Here is a 20,877-nt window from a genome sequence, read left to right on the forward strand (position 1 = left end):
CAGTTCTGGCCGGCGGCTGCCTCCACTGACACCTTTAACAGCTGATCGGTGGGGGGGTGACGGGTGTCAGACCCCGGCTGATCAGACATTGATGACCTATCCTAAGGATGAAAAAGTAGTGGACAACCTCTTCAAGCTGGCCACACACATTAGATAGCTGTCGGCTGAAAGTTCATTTGGCAGACATCTCTCTCTTCCGACTCTCCCGGATATATAAGTGCTCTGCTCGGTCGAGCGCTTGTGAGTTTTCAAAGGGGAGAGAGGAGAAAGCCATTGCCAGACTACTTTGGAAGCAGTTTATCTCATTGAAAATAAAGGATTGAGTCAAAACTCAACGTGCCGATCTTTGTCTCCCATCAAATTTGTGGCTTTGGCCGACTGCCATCTAATGCCTTTGCTCTTACAGAAGTTTTCCACTATTTTTACATTGATGACCTATCCTACAAGTAGATGGAGCAACTCGGCATGTGAGTACTACCGGCCGGCGGCCACCGACACCGATAACAACTGATCGGAAGGGGGTGCCAGGTGTCAGACCCCGACCAATCAAACATTGATGACCTATCCTAAGGATAGGCCATCAATGTAAAAGCAGTAGACAACCTATTTAAATGCAAAATAAAAAAAAAAAAACTGTGGAAATTAGTGGCGTAACTGGAAGCACTTGAGCTCCAATGCAAAAGTTCCAACAAACCCAACCATCTACTATGAATCTATTATACTATGTCCTCTCATATTGGTCAAAGGAAGCTTCGGGTCACCCCTAGGCTCCAGAATCCATGTGAGACTTTCTCCCCTGGTTGGAAGCTGCTCTTAGGGTGACAGTGGGACCATTAACGTCTAGGTCTTTCAAGCTGTACAGGTAGCACATAAGGAAGGTATCTCTGCCTTCATGTCTTGCCTCGAAATGCTTGCCTTGAACAATGACCTGACCCATCCATGAGCAACCCCCAGCAACTCAAGATGTAATCTGGTCAGCAATGGGACACATAATTGGGTACGCTTGGGTCTTGCGGAAACAAGCCCCCGATGCTGGGTATATGTATGAGCCGTCATTGTTTGGTCCGGATGCTAGTCGCTCCCAGATGCCTCTATGTGGAGACGGGGAATCATCTGGTCGGACATAAGGGCCATGTAATGGACAACTAGTAAAGGCAAAAAGCCAAAAAAAAGCATCTAAAAATATTCAGGATGAGCTGTTACTTAGCATACAGCTGCACGTTCCATATCACAGCCTATAACCTCGGGGGAAAAGGGCCACCATCAATGGGTTTATAGACATAGCTTGAGATAGGGGCATTGTCATAGACCTTAATGTGCGGAGGCTCCACATGTTCCTGCGTACAAGCAGCCTATTGTTGCTGGCGTTCTGAGGCTTTCTGTCACCGCTGCTAATACTGGGCTTGAACTCGCCGTGCCACTGACCTGCGCATCTGTCACTTTCCAAGACGCAGGAGGCAGCAGGCGCTGCGGGATGTCAAGAAAACATCTCAGTGACCCCTCCAGTCGTGGACATGTCTGCACAACGTCCAATTAGATGATATCCAAAATAAATAAGAAATGGACGGACTATATTTACTGCTAAAGATGGAAACAAAGGACATGATCCGGAAATAGAGAATAAAATCTGCTACCATGTCTGACATCAAGACATTAACTCAGAAAGTTAAAGGGAAACACTGAGGATTAAGTCTTTAACAGTCAATGTCATTGCCTAAATCAAAAGTACAAGCGAATATAAGAAACTTTGTAATGTGTATTATCAGAGAAATCAGCTTCTTTCTCCACGTATGAGCCACTTCTCTTCCCATACGTCTTCTGAGCTCATCACTACTTGGAAAACCGCTAAAAAAAAGTCCTGCTTGCTGAACTTCCACCCAGCACATCAAGGGATCAGATTACAGCACATCGAGGGATCAGATTACAGCACTTTGAGAGATCAGATTACAGCACATCTATGGATCAGATTACAGCACATCGAGGGATCACATTACTGCACATTGTGGGATCAGATTACAGCACATCGAGGGATCAGATTGCAGCACATCGAGGGATCAGATTGCAGCACATCGAGGGATCAGATTGCAGCACATTTAGGGATCAGATTACAGCACTTCGAGGGATCAGATTACAGCACATCGAGGGATCAGATTACAGCACATGGAGAGATCAGATTACAGCACATCGAGGGATCAGATAACAGCACATCGAGGGATCAGATTACAGCTGCCCATTGAAGTCAATGGAGAGAGGAGGAGCAAAGACAATGCTCCTGCTTTTTAGTGTTTAATCTAACCATAAAGCTGGATTCACAGATACACTGCTCTGTACTGCTGTATAATGTCCTCCATGCTGCTGAAGCTACTACTGAATGTCGTCTACAAAGAGACAGGAGAGCAGGAATCCATCACATCTGTGTGTGCTGTGTATGGGAGGTATGGGATCTCTATCCACCAGCTCAGAAACAGCTGAAAATTACAGATGCAGCAGAGGGGAAAACCGGAGAAAAATACAGGTTACAAGTCATATAAGAAATAGCGATATCCCTCGTGTGCATACACACAACAGCTTATTCTGGAAAGTCACCTGAAATGGCTGACAGGCTCAAATGGCAATAATTGAACATCCTTTTTTTAAATTGATTAAATATTCTGTGCTCATTAATTTCCAAATATATCTGTATAGTGGTCGGACCTTTGTCTTTTGCTCCAGAGCTCCAAATGCCTGACTGCTTGCTGTCACCACTAGGGGGAGCTTACTGCATACTGATACACATAGAACTGAATTATAAGCTTCTGAGCCGTCCCTATGATGGAGGCCCTGTGTTTTGGCCATATTTGGTGTTACTATGTCCATATGAAGTAAATGGAGACATCTTCATAGCAGCAATTATTCTTCTAGGGGAGAATCTCTCTATAATGTAGTTATTCAGAAAGCTCATCCATATGCCTCAGTATAAACACAGAGGTATGGTATGGGCCTATTGGTACCATATTAAAGGGATAGAACTTAAATATTGATTTTCTATCCTTAAAACAGACCATCAATGTCAGATTGGTGGAGGTCCAGCACCAGGCATCCCGATAATCTGCTCTTTGCAGCTCCTGCGGCGGCTGAATGTGGACAGTGTACAGAAATGACAAAACCCAAGAAAAAAAACATAAAAACAAACAAAATGAGCTTATACCCTACAGCAAGTAAATAAGTAAATAGTACATGTAATAACATAGAGTACTTAGTGAACGCTATTTTGATCAAAAAGGCATAAAAGCCATCCCACCACGACAAGGTGAACCCATCGGGACGGTCCTATCCTGTCTCTTGTATTAAAACCTCACCATGTGTCAAATAACCTTAATGTGAATAAGGGCAGAGCAAGACTGAGACCCCCATCTATGGGAAGCTATACAAATGAAATACTTAGCTTAGAAAGGGGGGGCTACGCCAACTGTTTGTACGAAGTACAAGAAACTACAGCAAAACCAAAGAAATTAGCCAGACTATAAGCCATTATAGGTGCAAAGTATAAGAGCATGTTCACACTGCGGCCATTTCACAGACAGAACCCAAGAAAAAAATATATAATAGACCCTACAACAAGTAAATAATAATAGTACATGTCAATAACATAGGGTATTTAGTTAACACTATTTTGATCAAAAGGGCATAAAAGCCGACCCACCATTTTTTTAGTGCACAGAGCTGGAACTGCACCGCATACTCTGTACATGGGGGTTATTCTTATGGACTCCAAATCAGCTCCCATTCACTTCAATAGGAGTTGATTTGCAGTACCCGGAAATGGCCACTACTCAATGAATGGCGCTGTGCCATGTAATTTGTAGATATGGCTGCAGGTAGAACATTGGGGAGTTCTAAGGATAGGACATCTATTTATAAGTAGCAGACAAACCCTTCAATATGTCACCTATGGACTTCTTTGGGTCAATACTACAGCCAAGTTCTTTTTTTTTCCTTTCAGCAAGAAATAAAATCGTATCCTGATGGATATTTGTTCACAAGTTCCACATAGATTAACCTGCCTGGGTCAATGGACTAGTAAAATGTGAAATCTAAAGCCAGTCGAGGGCTACGGAGCAAGAAACACCCAGGAAATGGGATATATGGAGCAGCCAACTTCAGTCTAAACTGTCCACTAGGGGGAGCACTTTTCAGATCTTGGTATTAGAAGATACTGTATATGGCAGAGGTCTGCAGTCTTTTAGAGTGTGCTGCTGGGACTTGTAGTACAGGAGGACACAAATTGATTTATAGGGGGATTAGACAATTTGCTGAGACTGTTTCTTACGTGCATTCACGAGAACAGGGACCTGGTAATGGGATTATTTATGGGACTGGAATAATGCACAGGACTGAGTGTCAGGAGTCAATTAGGATTTCACCAGCACTTGTGATTGCAGTAAGTGGGGGGGGGGCACAAACTTTCACATATGACACACTTCTGTCTTTTCAACAAACACTCAGCTCCGGCACATATTAGTGATCTGCTGGCGACAGCAATTAGGAAGGACGAACTGTCAGAGACCCAAGTGGGTCCTCGGCTCCAAATACTATTTATAGGCCGGCGCAGCACGTGGTGCAATAGGGTCCGCAGGGATCAGCGAGGAAAAACATGAAATTATGGTCTGTGGCAGCAAGACGACCAGAAAAAATAACCCTGCACATGCTGGGAAAACATCCTCATTTTCAGAAGTGGACAGAAGTTGTTCTTTAAGGGGGGCTCCGCTTCTAACCGCTTCCCATCTGACTCCATTTTCAGTATTTTTTCCATTTTTTTAATTATTTTATTCTTCCATCTGCATAGGGTTTAAGTGGTGAAAAAGAAATCAGAAGTTTGTAAAAAAAAAAAAAGTGACATTTTCTGAGAATCGTAACTTTTTTTTTATTCTGGCAGTGGAGTTGTGCGGGGAGAAGTTTTTTGTGAGCTGAGCTGTGGTTTTTATTGGTTCCACTCTGGAGGAAATGCAACTTTTTTATTGCTTTTTATTCTTTTTTTTTAAGGGAGGCGCAGTGATAGGAAAAAAAAACACAATTTTGGCATTTCAATTTTTGTCTTTATGGTCTTTCCCCCAAGCAATTTTATATTTTGCTAGACTGGACTTTTACGAACACAGTGAAACCAAATATGGTCATTTTATTTTACTTTCAAACAGGGAAAAACCAAAAGAGTCAAACTTTTATTTTTTGTTTTTATTTTTTAACAGTTTTAAAAATCGTTTTTTTTCACTCTATTTTTTTTAACCTGTGGTCATTAATGCTTTGCACTACAATACTTTACTGTGCACCGGCCAGCACCTGTGGGGTATGGAGCCGATCCTTAGTACCAGTATGTCCTACATTAGGAAAGGGTTAACGGATGAAGAGATTTGGACATATCACTGGGTGGAGGACACACAGACATCACAGGTCAGATCACTTTATTAACCAACATAACTACCTAGTCCAGCAAGTCTCAGTGTAGTCTGACTGCCCCCTACATGGCAGAGCTGCCCGCCCTGCAGATCCTGAAATCTCCAGATGATTGGGCGTGGATTTTTTGCAGCTTGTCACAGCAGTTTTTAGCACTTTCAATGTATAAGAAGGGACAGAAGAGAAGAGAGGAGAGAAGAAAGAAGAGAGAAGAGGAGAAGGGAAGAGAGGAGAAGAGGAAAAGGGAAGAGAGAGGAGCAGAAAGAAGAGAGGAGAAGGGAAGAGAGAGGAGGAGGGGAAGAGAGTATACTGGTGTGCACTCCTTGTCTGTATTTTATAGTCCAGTGGTCCAATACTTTGTGGCTTGCACTTTTTAAATGATGCTGCTTTATTCCCCTTTTTGGGGAATTTTAGATAGATAGATAGATTAATAGATAAATAATAGATAGATAATAGATAAATGATAGATGATAGATTGATAATAGATAGATAATAGATGATAGATGGATAGATAAGAGAGATAGATAATAGATGATAGATAGATAGATAGATGATAGATAGATAATAGATATTGGATAGATAGATAGATGATTGATTGATAATAGATATAGGATAGATAGATAGATAATAGATGATAGATTGATAATAGATATAGGATAGATAGATAGATAGATAGATGATAGATTGATTGATAATAGATAGAGGATAGATAGATAGATAGATAATTGATTGATAATAGATATAGGATAGATAGATAGATAGATAATTGATTGATAATAGATATAGGATAGATAGATAGATAGATAGATGTAGGATAGATAGATGATAGATAGATTGATTAATAATAGATAGATAGAGGATAGATGATAGATAATAGATAGATAGATAGATGATTGATTGATAATAGATATAGGATAGATAGATAGATAGATAGATGATAGATAGATAGATGATAGATTGATTGATAATAGATAGATAGAGGATAGATAGATAATAGATAGATAGATGATTGATTGATAATAGATATAGGATAGATAGATAGATAGATAATAGATGATAGATTGATTGATAATAGATAGATAGAGGATAGATAGATAGATAATAGATAGATGATAGATAGATAGATAGATAGATACATGATAGATAGATGATAGATAATAGATATAGGATAGATAGATAGATGATTGATTGATAATAGATAGATAATAGATAGAAGGATAGGTAACATATTATTTGTAGCAGCAGTATATATATATATTCCATGTGGAGGAGGAGAATAACCTGATGCTGCCTTCTGTCTCACGCTCCCTGCTCTCCCATAACACAAGGCTATGATACATTTCTCTCCTTCTACGATCACCAGGTTACAGCTGTCAGGACCTGCTGGGAGTTGTAGTGCACCAGATGAAAACTACGCCCCAGACTCCCAGGATAAGTCATCTGTCGCGATACGTCTCCTTCCTACGGGTGACACAAGCCGTATCCTCAGGGATCCCACGCCAGACATGCCTCAATCCCATATTGTATCTGTTAGTGGGCGGGCTTAAAGGCGTGACTACTGAACGCCACGCCCCCTATGTAACGCCCCGCACAGTGTTCAGGCTTTTGCTGGGCGTGGCTACATGTAAACCCCTCCTTGGTGGGCGTGACTGTTCTAGGAGATTTTAAATCCCTGTGGACGGCATTGTCAGGCAGTGTGTGAGCAGAGGTTGTGGAGGGCGGTGCGTGCAGCGCGGAGCAGCGGACACAATGCTGAAGAACTGCGGGAGGAAGTTTCTGCTGTCCCTGGTGGGGGCCACGCTCACCTGCCTGCTGGTGCTCATGGTGGACCAGCAGACCAGGCAGGTGCTGGAGGTGCAGCCGGAGGTGGAGGGCTCTCGGAGCCAGCTGGAGGTGCCGGCTGCCCCTGCTGCCAGGCTGGAGGAGGAAGGGGCTGCCCGCAGCTTCTCCTCGTACATCAGCACTCTGACCCGGGTGAGGAGAGACGTGGAGCCGGTGGCCACTCCATCCACGGAAGGCACCAGGGCCAGTAAGCCCCCCGTGGAGGAGGTCACTGCTGACGATGTCTTCATAGCGGTGAAGACCACCAAGAAGTTCCACCGGTCCAGGATGGACCTGCTCATGGACACCTGGATCTCCAGGAACAGGGAGCAGGTGAGGCTTAGGCTTTGTGCTCTGTTCACACTTCGCGGCATTGTGCTGGTGACCGCAGCCCCGGGCTTGTCCTGCGCTCATTGTCTCGCATTAAAAGGCGACGCAGAAGTGACAGCTGTGTGCCCCACCATTAGGGGGGGGGGGGGGGAGCTGTGTGCCCCACCATTAGGGGGGGGGGGGGGGGGGAAGCTGTGTGCCCCACCATTAGGGGGGGGGGCGGGGAAGCTGTGTGCCCCACCATTAGGGGGGGGGGCGGGGAAGCTGTGTGCCCCACCATTAGGGGGGGGGCGGGGAGGCTGTGTGCCCCACCATTAGGGGGGGGGCGGGGAGGCTGTGTGCCCCACCATTAGGGGGGGGGGGGCGGGGAGGCTGTGTGCCCCACCATTAGGGGGGGGGGGCGGGGAGGCTGTGTGCCCCACCATTAGGGGGGGGGGCGGGGAGGCTGTGTGCCCCACCATTAGGGGGGGGGGCGGGGAGGCTGTGTGCCCCACCATTAGGGGGGGGGGCGGGGAGGCTGTGTGCCCCACCATTAGGGGGGGGGGCGGGGAGGCTGTGTGCCCCACCATTAGGGGGGGGGGGGCGGGGAGGCTGTGTGCCCCACCATTAGGGGGGGGGAAGCGGGGAGGCTGTGTGCCCCACCATTAGGGGGGGGGAAGCTGTGTGCCCCACCATTGGGGGGGGGAGCGGGGAGCTGTGTGCCCCACCATTAGGCATTAGGGGGGGGTGGAGCGGGGAGCTGTGCCCCACCATGGGGGGGGGGCTGTGCCCCAACATAAGGGGGGGTATCTATGGATCTATCACTACATCAGTGGGGGTTATCTGCCCATATAAATCAATGGGGGGGCGGGTGGGGGGGCATACATATATACTTCAGTGGGGGGGGGTGTTTTTCGAGCTATATGCATCAATGAGGATGTATATGCCTACATACATCAATGGGGGGGGTGTGTTGTCTGCTGACATACACTTGTCAAGTGGTGTATACATAATACTGGCGGTGGTGTCTGCCCATATATACCCCAGTGGGGGGGCATATGCCCATGCCCCCTATGTATGTAGGCATAATACTATGAATTGATGTACATCTGCCTGTATACACCAGTAGATCAGTAGGGGGTGTCTGCCCTTACACCCCCACTGGGGCATATATGGGTGGACCCCCCATCCCTACTTAAGTATATCTGCCAATATATAGCAATATTGCTCCCCGAAGACATGAGAATTAGCTGCCGCTACAGCTGGTGGGCTCTGCACAATGGCGGACACAGGAGCGACCCCTATGTAAGAACAATGTATGGGCCATTTGCAGTCCAAGAGCTCATCATAATGCAGTTTTCCTGCTTTGGGGGTAGTAGTGGCCCCCTGACCTCTTGAGCCCCTGCTGCTGCACAGGTTGCACTGATGTCCGCCTCTGGCTCTGCAGATGTCCTGATGTCTTTGGTGGGCAGATTACTTGGCTCTGCCAATGGTCTGCAGATAAGGACCTCATGTCTATGGCTCATCTATCTACTACCTGGGTCTGAATCTGTCTCATCCTGCATATAGAGGTTTCTATTTAGCTTGTCATATCAGGGACTGACAGGTGCAGGGGCCCAGGAGGTGAGAGGCCACTTCTACCTGCTAAACAGGTGCCATTTTGCATTGAGGAGCTATTGGGATGTAAAGGGCCCATATATTAATCTTACACAGGGGTCCTTTTCTGTCAAATGTAAAGATTAAAGATGAGCAAAGTCATGGGTGCCATCAAGGTCTTCTGAAGCAACCTGACATGGTGCCCTAATAACATGGGGCATTATCTTCTCCATATGTCAGGGTTAATGGCTTTCTTTCTTGTTTGGCTACTTGGACTTATTAATGGTGATTCGTCACTAAGATTTGAGATGTTGCATCAGGAAGGGAGATGTTCTGGTTCTCCTTAGAATGTGTTTTTTTTGTTTTTTTTTTCTGTACTTTTTAGAGCAGAAACCCCCAAAAACACAAGTTTGATTGGAGAGTTGGAACGTTTCTGCCTTAAAAAATCTGCCCAAAAACTGTGTGACCATGCACTAGCTGGGTCTTTTTAAGGGTATGGACTTCTGGAGAACCAATCTGCATATTCTCCCATGAAGATGAGTAGGTTTCAGATGTTGAGCAAATTTTGAGATGTTGAGCCTAGCCAAGGGCCATAAGGGCTTCCTGAAGAACCTTGGTCTTTTTGGATAGCCTTGTCCTCCTATTTCACATGCCGTTACTGGATTTATAAATTCTCCTCCTTGGTAGCAGAGCGGCTTTCATTGTCAGTTCTTCCTTAAGAAATAATAAAAAAAACAAAAAAAAAAAAAACTCCAACTTCTGAATGAGAATCTGAGTCTCCATTGAAGATGAAGGGGAGAGGATAAATTTCAGGAGTCTTGTAGAATGACATCCCGGAGAATGAACCTCTTCTTTGGTTTCTCATTGTTTTGCGGGCGGTTTGAGTTCCCAGGGACGGAGCCTGTTCTCTCATGCTGTCCCCCTGCGTTTGATAACAATGCCCCTTTTCTCCGAGCTTTTTTGCTGCCTCTTCCGTGAAGCTTTTATCATGGAATCGCTTAAGTCCAAGCTATTGCTGCGGTGTCCAGGTCAGGTTGCCTGGAGATGTGGGCCAGCGAAGCCCCAAGACAACAAGCCGGGGAAGGGGAGGAGGGTGTAGCGTTCTGGGACCCCCTTTGACATCCTTGACAGTCCTTGGTGGAGACTTGAAGGACAGGGGAAAATGTGACCAAATAGGCTTGGAAGTGAAATTGGCATTGGTTTCATTGAAGTTATGGCTTGACAGCAGCCACTATAGATGTGCGGGATAATCCTTTTCTACACACTGAAAGCAAGCTTAGTTAAGGTCTTTAAGAAAAAAAAATCCTTAAGCAATGTCGTAACAGTTTCTGTGCGCTGTCCCTTTAAGAGCCCTTCGATCACAGGAGATTTCTCTAAATTCTTAACTGTTCCTTGGATAGAACTTTTTTATTTTATTTTTTTTGTATGTAGTCAGCAATGAACTTATGTTTTGTCAACAGCTCTGACTAAATTGCTGTTTTTTTGCCAGATCCTTAGGGCACAAGTGGAATTTCCAGTCCAACATGCCCCTGGGTAGTAAACATCCAGTGTTTAACCCAAAACAGAGTATTCGCTCACTCCCGCACACGCTTACCCTTAGTTGTTGGCACTGGTCCATTAACACAAGGAGTGCTTCCCTATTGTGGGCTTAGGCTACCTGTAAAAGATCTCCCTTCCTTCTTCCAGACTTAACCCCTGCAGTCCTCACAAGGGGTTAAGACCACATTATATGAAGGACAAGGCATCTTTGATAAGACACAACAGGTCCGGTATCCCGTGTCCTGTTATAGCGCTCCTATACGGTTACCTCGCTCTATTGTCTTGCTTTTGGTATTAAGTGACTTATTGGGATTACTCATTAAAATCTGGACCACCCCCAGTTACTGAAAGAGGGGCTTGTTAGATCTATATTCCATTTACTCCATATATTGGCTTGTTCTGCATGCTTTTTTTTTAATGGCTTTATACTTTGCTAGTGACCAGGTTAAGTGTTCAGTTCTTGCTCTTTTTATTCCCGCTGCACCCCTGAGTTTCCCGTTTTTTATTTTTTTTTAAATCCACCATACGGTTCAATAGATATTCTCACTTTTTCATTCAGTGCTAATTTTTATGGTCTTTAATGAGGAGGCGTGGCCTACAGGATTTTCCAGGGGTGTGTCTTTAGACTACTCTCTAAGTCCTGCCCCCTTAATAAAGACCATAAAAATTGGCACTAAATAAAAAGGCCCATATCTCTGTAACTGTGTGGTGGATTTAAAAAAAATCAAAAAAAAAAAATATTCAGGAGAACAGCGGGAAATAAAAGAGCAATAACTAGTTACTTTTTACCTGGTGACGGGTCCCCCTTGAAGTTAAAATAATGTGCTATGTTTGTAGCTTTTTAGCACAATGGCTGCTCCTTGGGTGACTGTTGGCGATGTATGTACTCAATAGCGAGAGACTAGATAGTTTTTGGCATATTTTGTATACCTGAGTGACAGGTGGGGAATAATTAAAGGGTTAACGGACTGCTTATATCAAGCCCCACGCTGAGATGAAACTCCTGTCCTAGAACGATGTGCCTCTGGCAGTGAAGGGATTGATATGTGCGCACACACTAATAACCCCACCGGACGGGGTCTGTGGCAGTGAAGACGGAGGTTGCCCTGTCCTCAGGTGTAACGGCTCAGGAAAGGCGTGCCGTGCTCCTGACATGCTCCTGACGTGCTGCTCTGTGTATATATCAACACGGATCAGTCGGGAAGAATTCACATGTGTTTGTGCTTTAAACATACCTAAGATTATGGGTCCAGTCTAATCTGATCTAACCGGGAAGAACTGGTTCTGACCTCCCGGAGCGAGTTCTTCAGGGGGGTAATGAGTACATGAAACAGCAGAACTTCTTGTTTCCCCATTTTGCATCCAAAAATACTGTCATCCTAAACAGGGAACAGGGTGGGGAGGTAGTTCTCCTTTTTTTTTTTGTTTAAATTACTAGCAATGTTTTGGGTACACCTGCTGGATCAGGTGCATTGCAGACACTCGCCTTCCTCCTCCTCCTCCTCCCATGACATGAGCAGGTATCATCCTGTCAAACCTGTCTACACCGCAGCGGGAAATTCAAATTTTAAAATCAATGTCCAAAAAGAAAGATTGCACCATAACTTGTATATTGTGTATCACTCCGCACTATCAGTTGCAAAATTAACTACACCCCCCCCCCCCCCCTCCACCCACCAGTAAACTTTACCAAGGAGTTACCCATTGTTAACCTTAGCAGCAGGACCAGACCTCAGGGGGGGCAGCGAAGGGGGGTCCTCAATTGTCTGCACCTACTACAGTGGTGGTCTCTATTGTTACAATAGGAGTTGGCATCCTGTCATTATTTCGACTGCTGATTTTTAGAACAATGATGTTTCCTCTGCTTTAACCCAGGGTTGAAACTGAAATTTTTGAGAAGTGCAGACAAAGCAGAAGTTAGATGAGACATTTTAGAAGACAGTGAGTCATGGGACTGTTATGAAATGATGGAGAATTTTAGCAATTTTTTGATTTTTTTTTTTTTTTTTTTTTTTGTTCTAGCCTTAGTATTAGTGACTTGCTGTCTGACATCCCCCCTCCTCCACGTGTGTCGCTTTGCTCTCCTGCCACCTTGACATACACTGTCACCTACATGTTAGCAAAGTTGTAAAACATCAGAGGCTTTTCATAAGCCGCAGTGAACCCTGTACTTTGCCTTAAGATGTTAACCTCACCTCCTCCAGAAAGTTGTTTAAAGGTAAAGCAACCAAAAAATGTTATGCCTTATGACTATAACTATACAAGAGTCTTATACTTTTGGGGTAAAAGGTTCCCTTTTTTTTTTTGTTTTTGGAATGTCAACATTTTTGCAAAATTGTTTGGGTTTGATTGGATTTCCTGGCTGGGCTCCTGAAGTCTTGGGCTTGGCAGGAAGGGGTGTGAGGCAGCAATTCTGCTGATCTGATATCTCTTGAGAGGTGACACTTAAGGCTTTAAACAGTCCCCATCCCTTCCTCACAAGGAGCAGGCAAGCAGTCTGTAAGTTTCCGGAGTTTCCTTCCAATAAAGGGGGGTGCCTGCTGTTCCTTTCCTGTCCATCCATAAAGGCGACTCTTCTTTTATGGCCAGGAGTCATCCCATTGTCTCTTGACAGCGAGAGGGGGCTGATGGATCCAGGATCAGATTGTTCTTAGTTTATCTATTTATAGTAGAAAGGCTGCGCCTAGTAAGATGAACTGGAGACCGGCCATAAAATAAATGCCATACATTCCTACCGACGCTGTGCCGTGGACCATTAGGGAAATCTGGCCCGCAGAAGTGCTGTATACGAACAATAGGCACAAAAGACACTTTAACCAATTTCTGCCTTTCTTGTGTTAAATTCGAACCCTGGATCCACCCCGTCATCATTCATTCACCCCCCCCCCTCCTTGGGTACCACAGGAGGAAGAATAGTTCTCCGCATCAATCATTTTCTTTTCTTCTCCCTTCAATACCCCAAGCTTAACCAGGCCAGCTGTATGCTAATCAGGACGGACATGTCTCGGCTTAAGCTATCCTTCAGTGACGAAGGGTGGCCCCTTTTGTTGGAAAACAGGCACCTAACGTTTTCCCCCAACATAAAGAATACCCATCGCCACCATAAATGATTCTTGACAGCGACTCTACCACGTCAGCCGACTTCCCCTCCTATTTTCTTTATCCTTTGTTGTCTTGTTTCTTTCTTTTTGTTGCATACTTTTTTATTTTTTGCATCTGGCACAATGTTACCTTCCCTCGGCTTTCTCCAAAAACTGATTGATGGGACTTATGTTTTCTCATGTTGTGAATATCTTGCCATCCCACAACAATCAGGGCGCACAATGGAAACCTAACCACATAGACAGCCGGCATCTGCTTATCCTGAGCCTGTGTAAATAAGGGAGTGCAGCCCGGCAGGTGGAGAAGGTAGAGCTGGGCGGGGTAAGGAAGGTAGCCGGCGGTCTTGTAAGCCTAGTGCTTTACAGAGTGGTTGAGTTACATAGGAACTGATGGAGGCGTAAAGACAAAAAAAGAATTTGAAAGCAAAGTGGCAGCAGGCAGGTGTTAAGGCTGGCAGAGCCGTCGGGTGAAATGATGCCAAGTCTCGTGCCAAAGAAACAGCTGCAAGGTCCCCAAAAACTGGGTACAATCAGATTTTACTTTGTACAGAATTGTAGGTTAATTTTTGGAAATTTGTTCTTCCTTGTAACAAAACCCTTGAGTTAAATTTCCCTCTGTCCTTTACCAGCCTCAGGAAAAGGAGTTTTTGTTTTTATCCCCTTTAGTTTTTTTTTAACCAACACAGCTGTCTCTTTTCAAAGCCTCCGTGCACAATAGAAACGGCTTGTGGATCTGCACGGGGGTGTAGTCCCAAATTACATGCCCTGTCCCCTAACCATCTGCTTTTCTACATTCTTTTTTTTTTTTTTAAATAAAGAATCCCAGGTGCATAGAAAAAAATAATCTAAAGTTCCTTTTGTCGGCATTGTGTATCTTTCAGACTTACATTTTCACGGACGGCGAAGACGAAGAGCTGCAACGCAAAACAGGTGAGGTTTGAATTTTCTCATTTTGTAGCTGTAGTGAATTTCATTTTTGGGATCCTTTTGGATCACTTTTTTTTTAATCATTTTGGGGTTACTCCTTTTTGATTTTACTCCTTTTTAATTTTTATTTTTTTTTTTACTACCAAGTAAAAATTAAGAATTAGAGCATATTAATTACTTTATATTGGTTTAAGTGTTTCCAGCCGGTCAATATAGGGATAATACGAGGTGGTTAAGTGCTCTTTGGCATTGTTGGGGCCTAATCCTTACAAATGGTCATGGTGCTTATCTGGGCTCTTTGGACTACATTTTACCCCCTTTTTTATGGTTAAGACCTTCTTAACTAGACTGCAGAGGAGTAATACATAGTATTAACCAGTATGGATAGTGGGGGCTGGAACACCAGCCGAGGGGTGGGTTTTGTACTAATGTGGCATGTGTATTTTTTTCTTCTCCTTGTTGAGTATGGGTCATGGCCTTTATTCTCTTTATGTAAATGATTTCCATTCAGACGACTGATACAGCTTCTATTGAGAGCGCACAGCCAGTAACAGGTGGTCCGATCTGGGAAAGTCCATGCTCAATAGGACAGCGTTCCTTGGAAAAAAATATAGTTTTGGGAGGGCTGACTTGTAATTAACCCTTTCAAATGTTCCCTGTGCTTGCCCAGCCCCCCCATTTTTTGCAAAGCGACTGTCATGTTCCATCTGCTGCCTCCATCCCCCAATGTGATGTTGTTCTCTACTGTAACCCTATACCCTTGCCCCCAACAGCTGTAATAAACCCTGCTTGCAATGAATGATCATAACCCATAATTCTTTGTACGTTGCCTCCATGATGACCATAATTTTCTGTGATTTTGTAGGAAATGTCATCAGCACAAACTGCTCGGCAGCTCACAGCCGTCAAGCCTTGTCCTGCAAAATGGCCGTGGAGTACGACAAGTTCATAGAGTCCAATAAAAAGTAAGTGTCCTCTCCAACCAAATCAAAAATGAACATTTTGCCTAAAGTTTGCCAGTGACCATGTGGTGCTGTCTCGTTCCTGTATCTGACCTTCTTTGCTCATCTTGTCTCAGGTGGTTCTGCCATGTAGATGACGATAACTATGTCAATGTGAAGACGCTGCTGAAACTGTTGTCCCGATATTCTCATACCAGCGACATCTATATCGGGAAGCCGAGCTTGGATCGACCAATCCAAGCAACTGAGAGAATCAGTGAAAGCAAAATGGTAAGGAACTTCCACCACCTTGAGACATCACCTTCTCTTTAAATCAAAGCATTTTTTAGTAAACAAACATTTCTTAGATTAGTTGGTACAGAAATTACAGGAAAGTAAGAAGTCCAATAACAATTACAGAATCCCAGAATTTTTTTTTAACCCCCAACTCCCACCACCCTTCAATTATCCATCTGAATTTGCATAAAATTATCTTACCAATAAACCACATAAATATTAAAAACCGTGAAATTTTTCATTTGACATAGTATACTACTATTGAAGAACAAGGGTATTGAAAATAACATCTCTGGCCAGATCTTCCGACATTACAATTGGGCATTTAATCCATCCACCCCCCCCCCCCCTCCCATTGATTGCCAAATATAGCAGTAGCCCCCCTTTGATGTGAACACACTTTTTTTTCCATTAGAGTAATGTTATTCAAACCTTTACTATCAAGGGAACAGTATTTGCCAGCTAGTGGCTAGCTATAGTCTTACAAAATTTTGGTTATTGCTAATTGTTCAGGGGGTGAGCCTCAAATCTCCCCCACACGCACCCTGGGGTCTAGAGAAATATGAACCTTAAAGACCTCAGACCAATCTGCCCACAACTTTTCCCAGCCAAACTGGTGCTGGACTAAATCTGCCCAATATTCCCCACAACATGGACATCTGTCCTAAGGCCCATCCTATGTAATATTTTGGGGGTTCTGTATACTCCATGTATAAGAAATTGAGATTTTCTTTGAGTCGTATTTATCGATACTTTTCCTGGTGAATCCAGCATGTCTTTCCACTCCTCTTGAGTAATTAGTCCCACATCGCTCTCCAATTTAGGTTTAATTGTAGCCATAGGGTCTCCCTAAATGTTCAAATGATCCGGTGTCCTTCCACATATATAATTGCAAATACTTCAATCCCTTCCATTTCCCAAACTCTGCATTTCCCCCAAACAGGGATTATTCCAAATATTTGAAGTATTCTCCCATTCGTAATCGCTTCTTACAGGACCACCAAATTTTTGAGTAAAAATTAGTCAGGAAACCCTTAGAATTGACCTTAAACTTGTCTGGTTCTACAATATCTCAGATGAGACACCTTCTTGAGGCTCATGAGAACACTTTGAATAGTATTCTTCTAAACATTCCTCCACTGGTGTAGTAATTCTAATTTGTTCTTCTCAGCGTCCTGTCAACTTCTGGTTTGCCACCGGAGGTGCTGGATTCTGCATCAGTCGTGGCCTGGCATTGAAAATGAGTCCATGGGCAAGGTAAGGATCAATAAAGTACAATAGCTTGCTTGTGGTGCTACACTTTTATAGTTAAACTGACGGTTGGTGTGAATCCTCTTTTAATAAGAACTTCCTGTTATTTTTTTTTCTTGCTTTCAGTGGTGGACATTTCATGAACACCGCAGAGAAGATCAGACTTCCTGATGACTGCACCATTGGTTACATTATCGAGTCTGTTCTGGGTGTGAAATTAATCCGAAGCAACCTGTTTCATTCTCATTTGGAGAACCTTCACCAAGTTCCTCAAAGCGAGATCCACAATCAGGTAAGAAACGTTGCAAATGGGAAATTTCCAAAGTTCCAACACTCTTCTTGGTTCCGCTTAATCAGAAAAAAATGAGACGTAACCAGTGTTTTATTGTTTTCTAGGTGACATTAAGTTATGGAATGTTTGAAAATAAGAGAAACGCAATCCTGATGAAGGGGGCTTTTTCAGTTGAGGAGGATCCTTCAAGGTAAGAGGCATTTAATGTTGGTTCTTAATATTTTATGGTTTCTTCACAGCCCAAAGATCTATTTGGCTACTCAAATGCCATATTTGGGAGGGGTGACAACTCCAATAAATGTCTATAGATTATTCTGTTGCAGTCGCATCTGCAAATAAAGAATCTTCTGCATGTAGATTGAGGAGAAGTAAGAGTCTGGTAGACTGGGCTGCTGTGAAAAAGGAGTAGTTCAGATATTAACACATTTCAGGTTCATGCCAAACACTTTGTCAAAACTGAACTATATATGAAGATCAATACAACAAGAGGGGGTTTAAATATACAAAAGGGAGTCAATATTCAAAAACTCCCACCTTGGTGTGGTTTGATGCCCCTTTTGTATTGATCTTCATATGTAGTTCTGTCTTGCATTTCAGGTTCATGCCAAACTTTCTCGTTAATTAAGGCTACTTAAAGTATTACCACTAGGGATGTGAGAGCAATGAGCATCGATGTGCTCGGGTACGCATTGCTGGAGCACCATGCTAGAGTTCCTGCCCCGCAGATTTTACTGCTGTTAGACAGCCAATAGATATGGGGGGGATTGACAGTGTATGGCAGGCAATCCCTGCACGTTTTTGGCTGTAACAGCTGTGAAACATGATGGATGGGGACCCAAGCACCAGAGATACTCGATGCGTACCCAAGCACCCCGATGCTCACTTGAGTGGCGCGCACGCTCGCTCATCACTAATAACCACATGTGGAACTACTCCTTTTTCATAGCAGCTTTGTCTACCAGAAAGTCTCTCTCCTACTTTTCAAAGCAGATTTGTCTATAAGAAAGTCTCTCTCCTACTTTTTCTTCTGCCTCTAGATTAGAGATCTTTGCCTTCTGAATTATTTTTATACAAACTACCCATCCCAAACGAGCGGCTATAATTGTAACATATAAAATCTTACCCAATTGAAAGTCTAAAAATTATTTTAATATTTTATGGCCTAAAAACTGTTATTCAAATTCCTTATTTGGCCTCGAAATTCCTTTTGTTCTACTTCCATCCAAGATGAACCCCCCCCCCCCCCCCAAGTTTTCAACCTGTACGTGAAAATTTCTGTACTAAAGAGTGTAAACATGTTTCCTTTCCAGATTCCGGTCCATCCATTGTCTGTTGTATTCAGACACTCCATGGTGCCCCAAGAAAATTGCCTATTAGACTACAAATCTTCTTCAACCTCGTCCCAAGTTTCCCTGGTATCCAAAGGGCTATGTGGGACCTGTACGTGTTTCCCTTTGCTGTGAATGTCGCTGATTTCTGGTGCTGTGCACTGATTGCACAGTGTTTGGTTTCATAGGCTGCTGTGCGGCCGGTTACTGTCTGACTGAGCAGTCAATGACAGCTTATCTCTACAGAGCACCTCATCGTGTGGCTGAGAAGTGTGCTGACTTCTGGAACAGAGCCTGAAGATGGACAGTGCTTGCATGTCGTGTGGCTCCAAGCCTATAGACTTTTATGCAATTGCTTTGCAGCAGTGTCTGCTATTCTTATAGAATGTTTGCTGAAGACCTGCTTGCTAAATGTTTGCTTCCTGTGAGCTACCTAATTGTTTTTACATACAAAAAATGGCTTTCCCTGTTGCGGACCAAATTTTAGCGCACCAATTTTTCATGCCCTAAACCCATGTCCTTATGTTCCTTAGTGACTGATTTTAATTTTTTTTTGGTACTTTCTATACCAGTTAGTAATAATTCCAGCAGGACCACCTTGGTGCTACTAACTTTTTGAATCCTCCTAGGTCTTGTGTGCATTTTTTGGGAAGGCTTCGAAGACTTTCAAAAGAATGTTGCCCCCTTTTTAGGCTCCGGATTTATGTCCAAATGAAGACAACCTCCCATGTTAAACAGATATATTTTATAATTGGGCTCTGGTCTTATCACGTAGGAGTGTTCCTTGGTGTAAAACCTAAAGATGGTCACCACTGGGAACTTCTAGATCAGATAGGACTGGAGCTTGACCAGGTTCCTGCCGGTGTTCTGCATTGTATTTTCTGCAGTGGTGGCAGTGAATCGGGTCTTCACCACTTTTTTTTAAGGCACTTGACCGTGTAGAAATAGTAGAGCTGGACTCTAAAAGCACCTTTGAAGCTGCCATATTGAAATTAGCTCTAACATTTGTAACGTTTAGAGCTGCTACTCTGATCCCATCCTTTATTTCTTTATTTTTTATTTGCAGACCATTATTGATGGTCTGAGGATGCACAAGGGACTGTAGTAAGGCCTCAGGGCCATTTTGGTTTATTTTGGAGTTCAAAAGGCATCTGTACCAAAACTCTGCCAGTAAACTCTATAGGAGCCGACTGCAAAAGTGTGGTGTCCATTAGACCTCTATGCAAAAAATGCTCTGAGCTCAACTGTTTCCCAAAGTACACGGGCCTCTTCATGGAGCCATCCACACTGCTGGATTTGGGGGTCAAACTGCAAATTTTCTATAAAATATAGTTTCCAGCCCACATGGGTTATTCTTCTTTAGTCAACTTAATGGCAGAGTTTTATGGCAGCTTCAAGGTGACATTTTGGGGGGGTGTAATGTTATTGCCCATAGTGGGCATTGATTGTATATAATGTAAAAATACAGTATTTTTACTGTGGATCTCACAAATCTATTTTTTTGTCTAATGAATTTATATATATTTTGTTTCTTTTTCTGTGGATCAGAAAAAGTTTTATCAAAATGAAAAAAAAAAAATGTTCTATCTTAAATGTGCCTGCATTATTAAATTATCCCAGTATCTGGGGGTTCATTGTTATAGGAGTTTATTGTTTTATAAATCTAAAGAGAATTAACAATTTGTTCTCAGGGGAATTCTACCCGGTGTCGGGGTGATTCTGATGTATGTCGTCCTCTGCTTTAAATAAAGCAGTTCCTTGCTTGAAATGGTCGTATTGTTTCACTATTTATTGTGCATCCGTACATATCCGATATAATTGTTTTACGAATGTATTAGTCACATGTAAAGTCAAAATGATGTAAAGAAACAGCCAGGTATATGATTATTTTCAATATGAAGTCTTAAAGGGGCTGTCCATTTTTTTTTTTTTTCCTCCTTTCTCTATTTAGGGCTAAAAGTTACTTTTGCAATTGGGTTTTGTAAAAGATTTTGCATAGTTTTGCTTTTGCAGGCTTTTTTCACCCTGCCCATTAATTCTTTATG

General features: G+C 43.4%; 1 protein-coding gene across 1 annotated transcript; it reads left to right on the forward strand.

Annotated features, from left to right (window-relative positions):
• Positions 1–7,095: 7,095 nt before the first annotated feature.
• On the forward strand, positions 7,096–20,600 carry LFNG (LFNG O-fucosylpeptide 3-beta-N-acetylglucosaminyltransferase). Its single transcript, XM_073648142.1, has 8 exons — positions 7,096–7,584; positions 14,678–14,726; positions 15,589–15,688; positions 15,802–15,955; positions 17,133–17,218; positions 17,339–17,504; positions 17,609–17,694; positions 18,815–20,600. Exons 1-8 carry the CDS (start codon positions 7,180–7,182, stop codon positions 18,879–18,881), a joined length of 1,113 nt encoding a protein of 370 aa, XP_073504243.1. The 5' UTR covers positions 7,096–7,179; the 3' UTR covers positions 18,882–20,600.
• The last annotated feature ends 277 nt before the right edge of the window (positions 20,601–20,877 follow it).

The sequence above is a fragment of the Phyllobates terribilis genome, unplaced genomic scaffold (genome assembly GCF_046119375.1).
Source record: "Phyllobates terribilis strain yellow unplaced genomic scaffold, ASM4611937v1 Scaffold_9__5_contigs__length_417890890, whole genome shotgun sequence".
NCBI lineage: Eukaryota > Metazoa > Chordata > Amphibia > Anura > Dendrobatidae > Phyllobates > Phyllobates terribilis.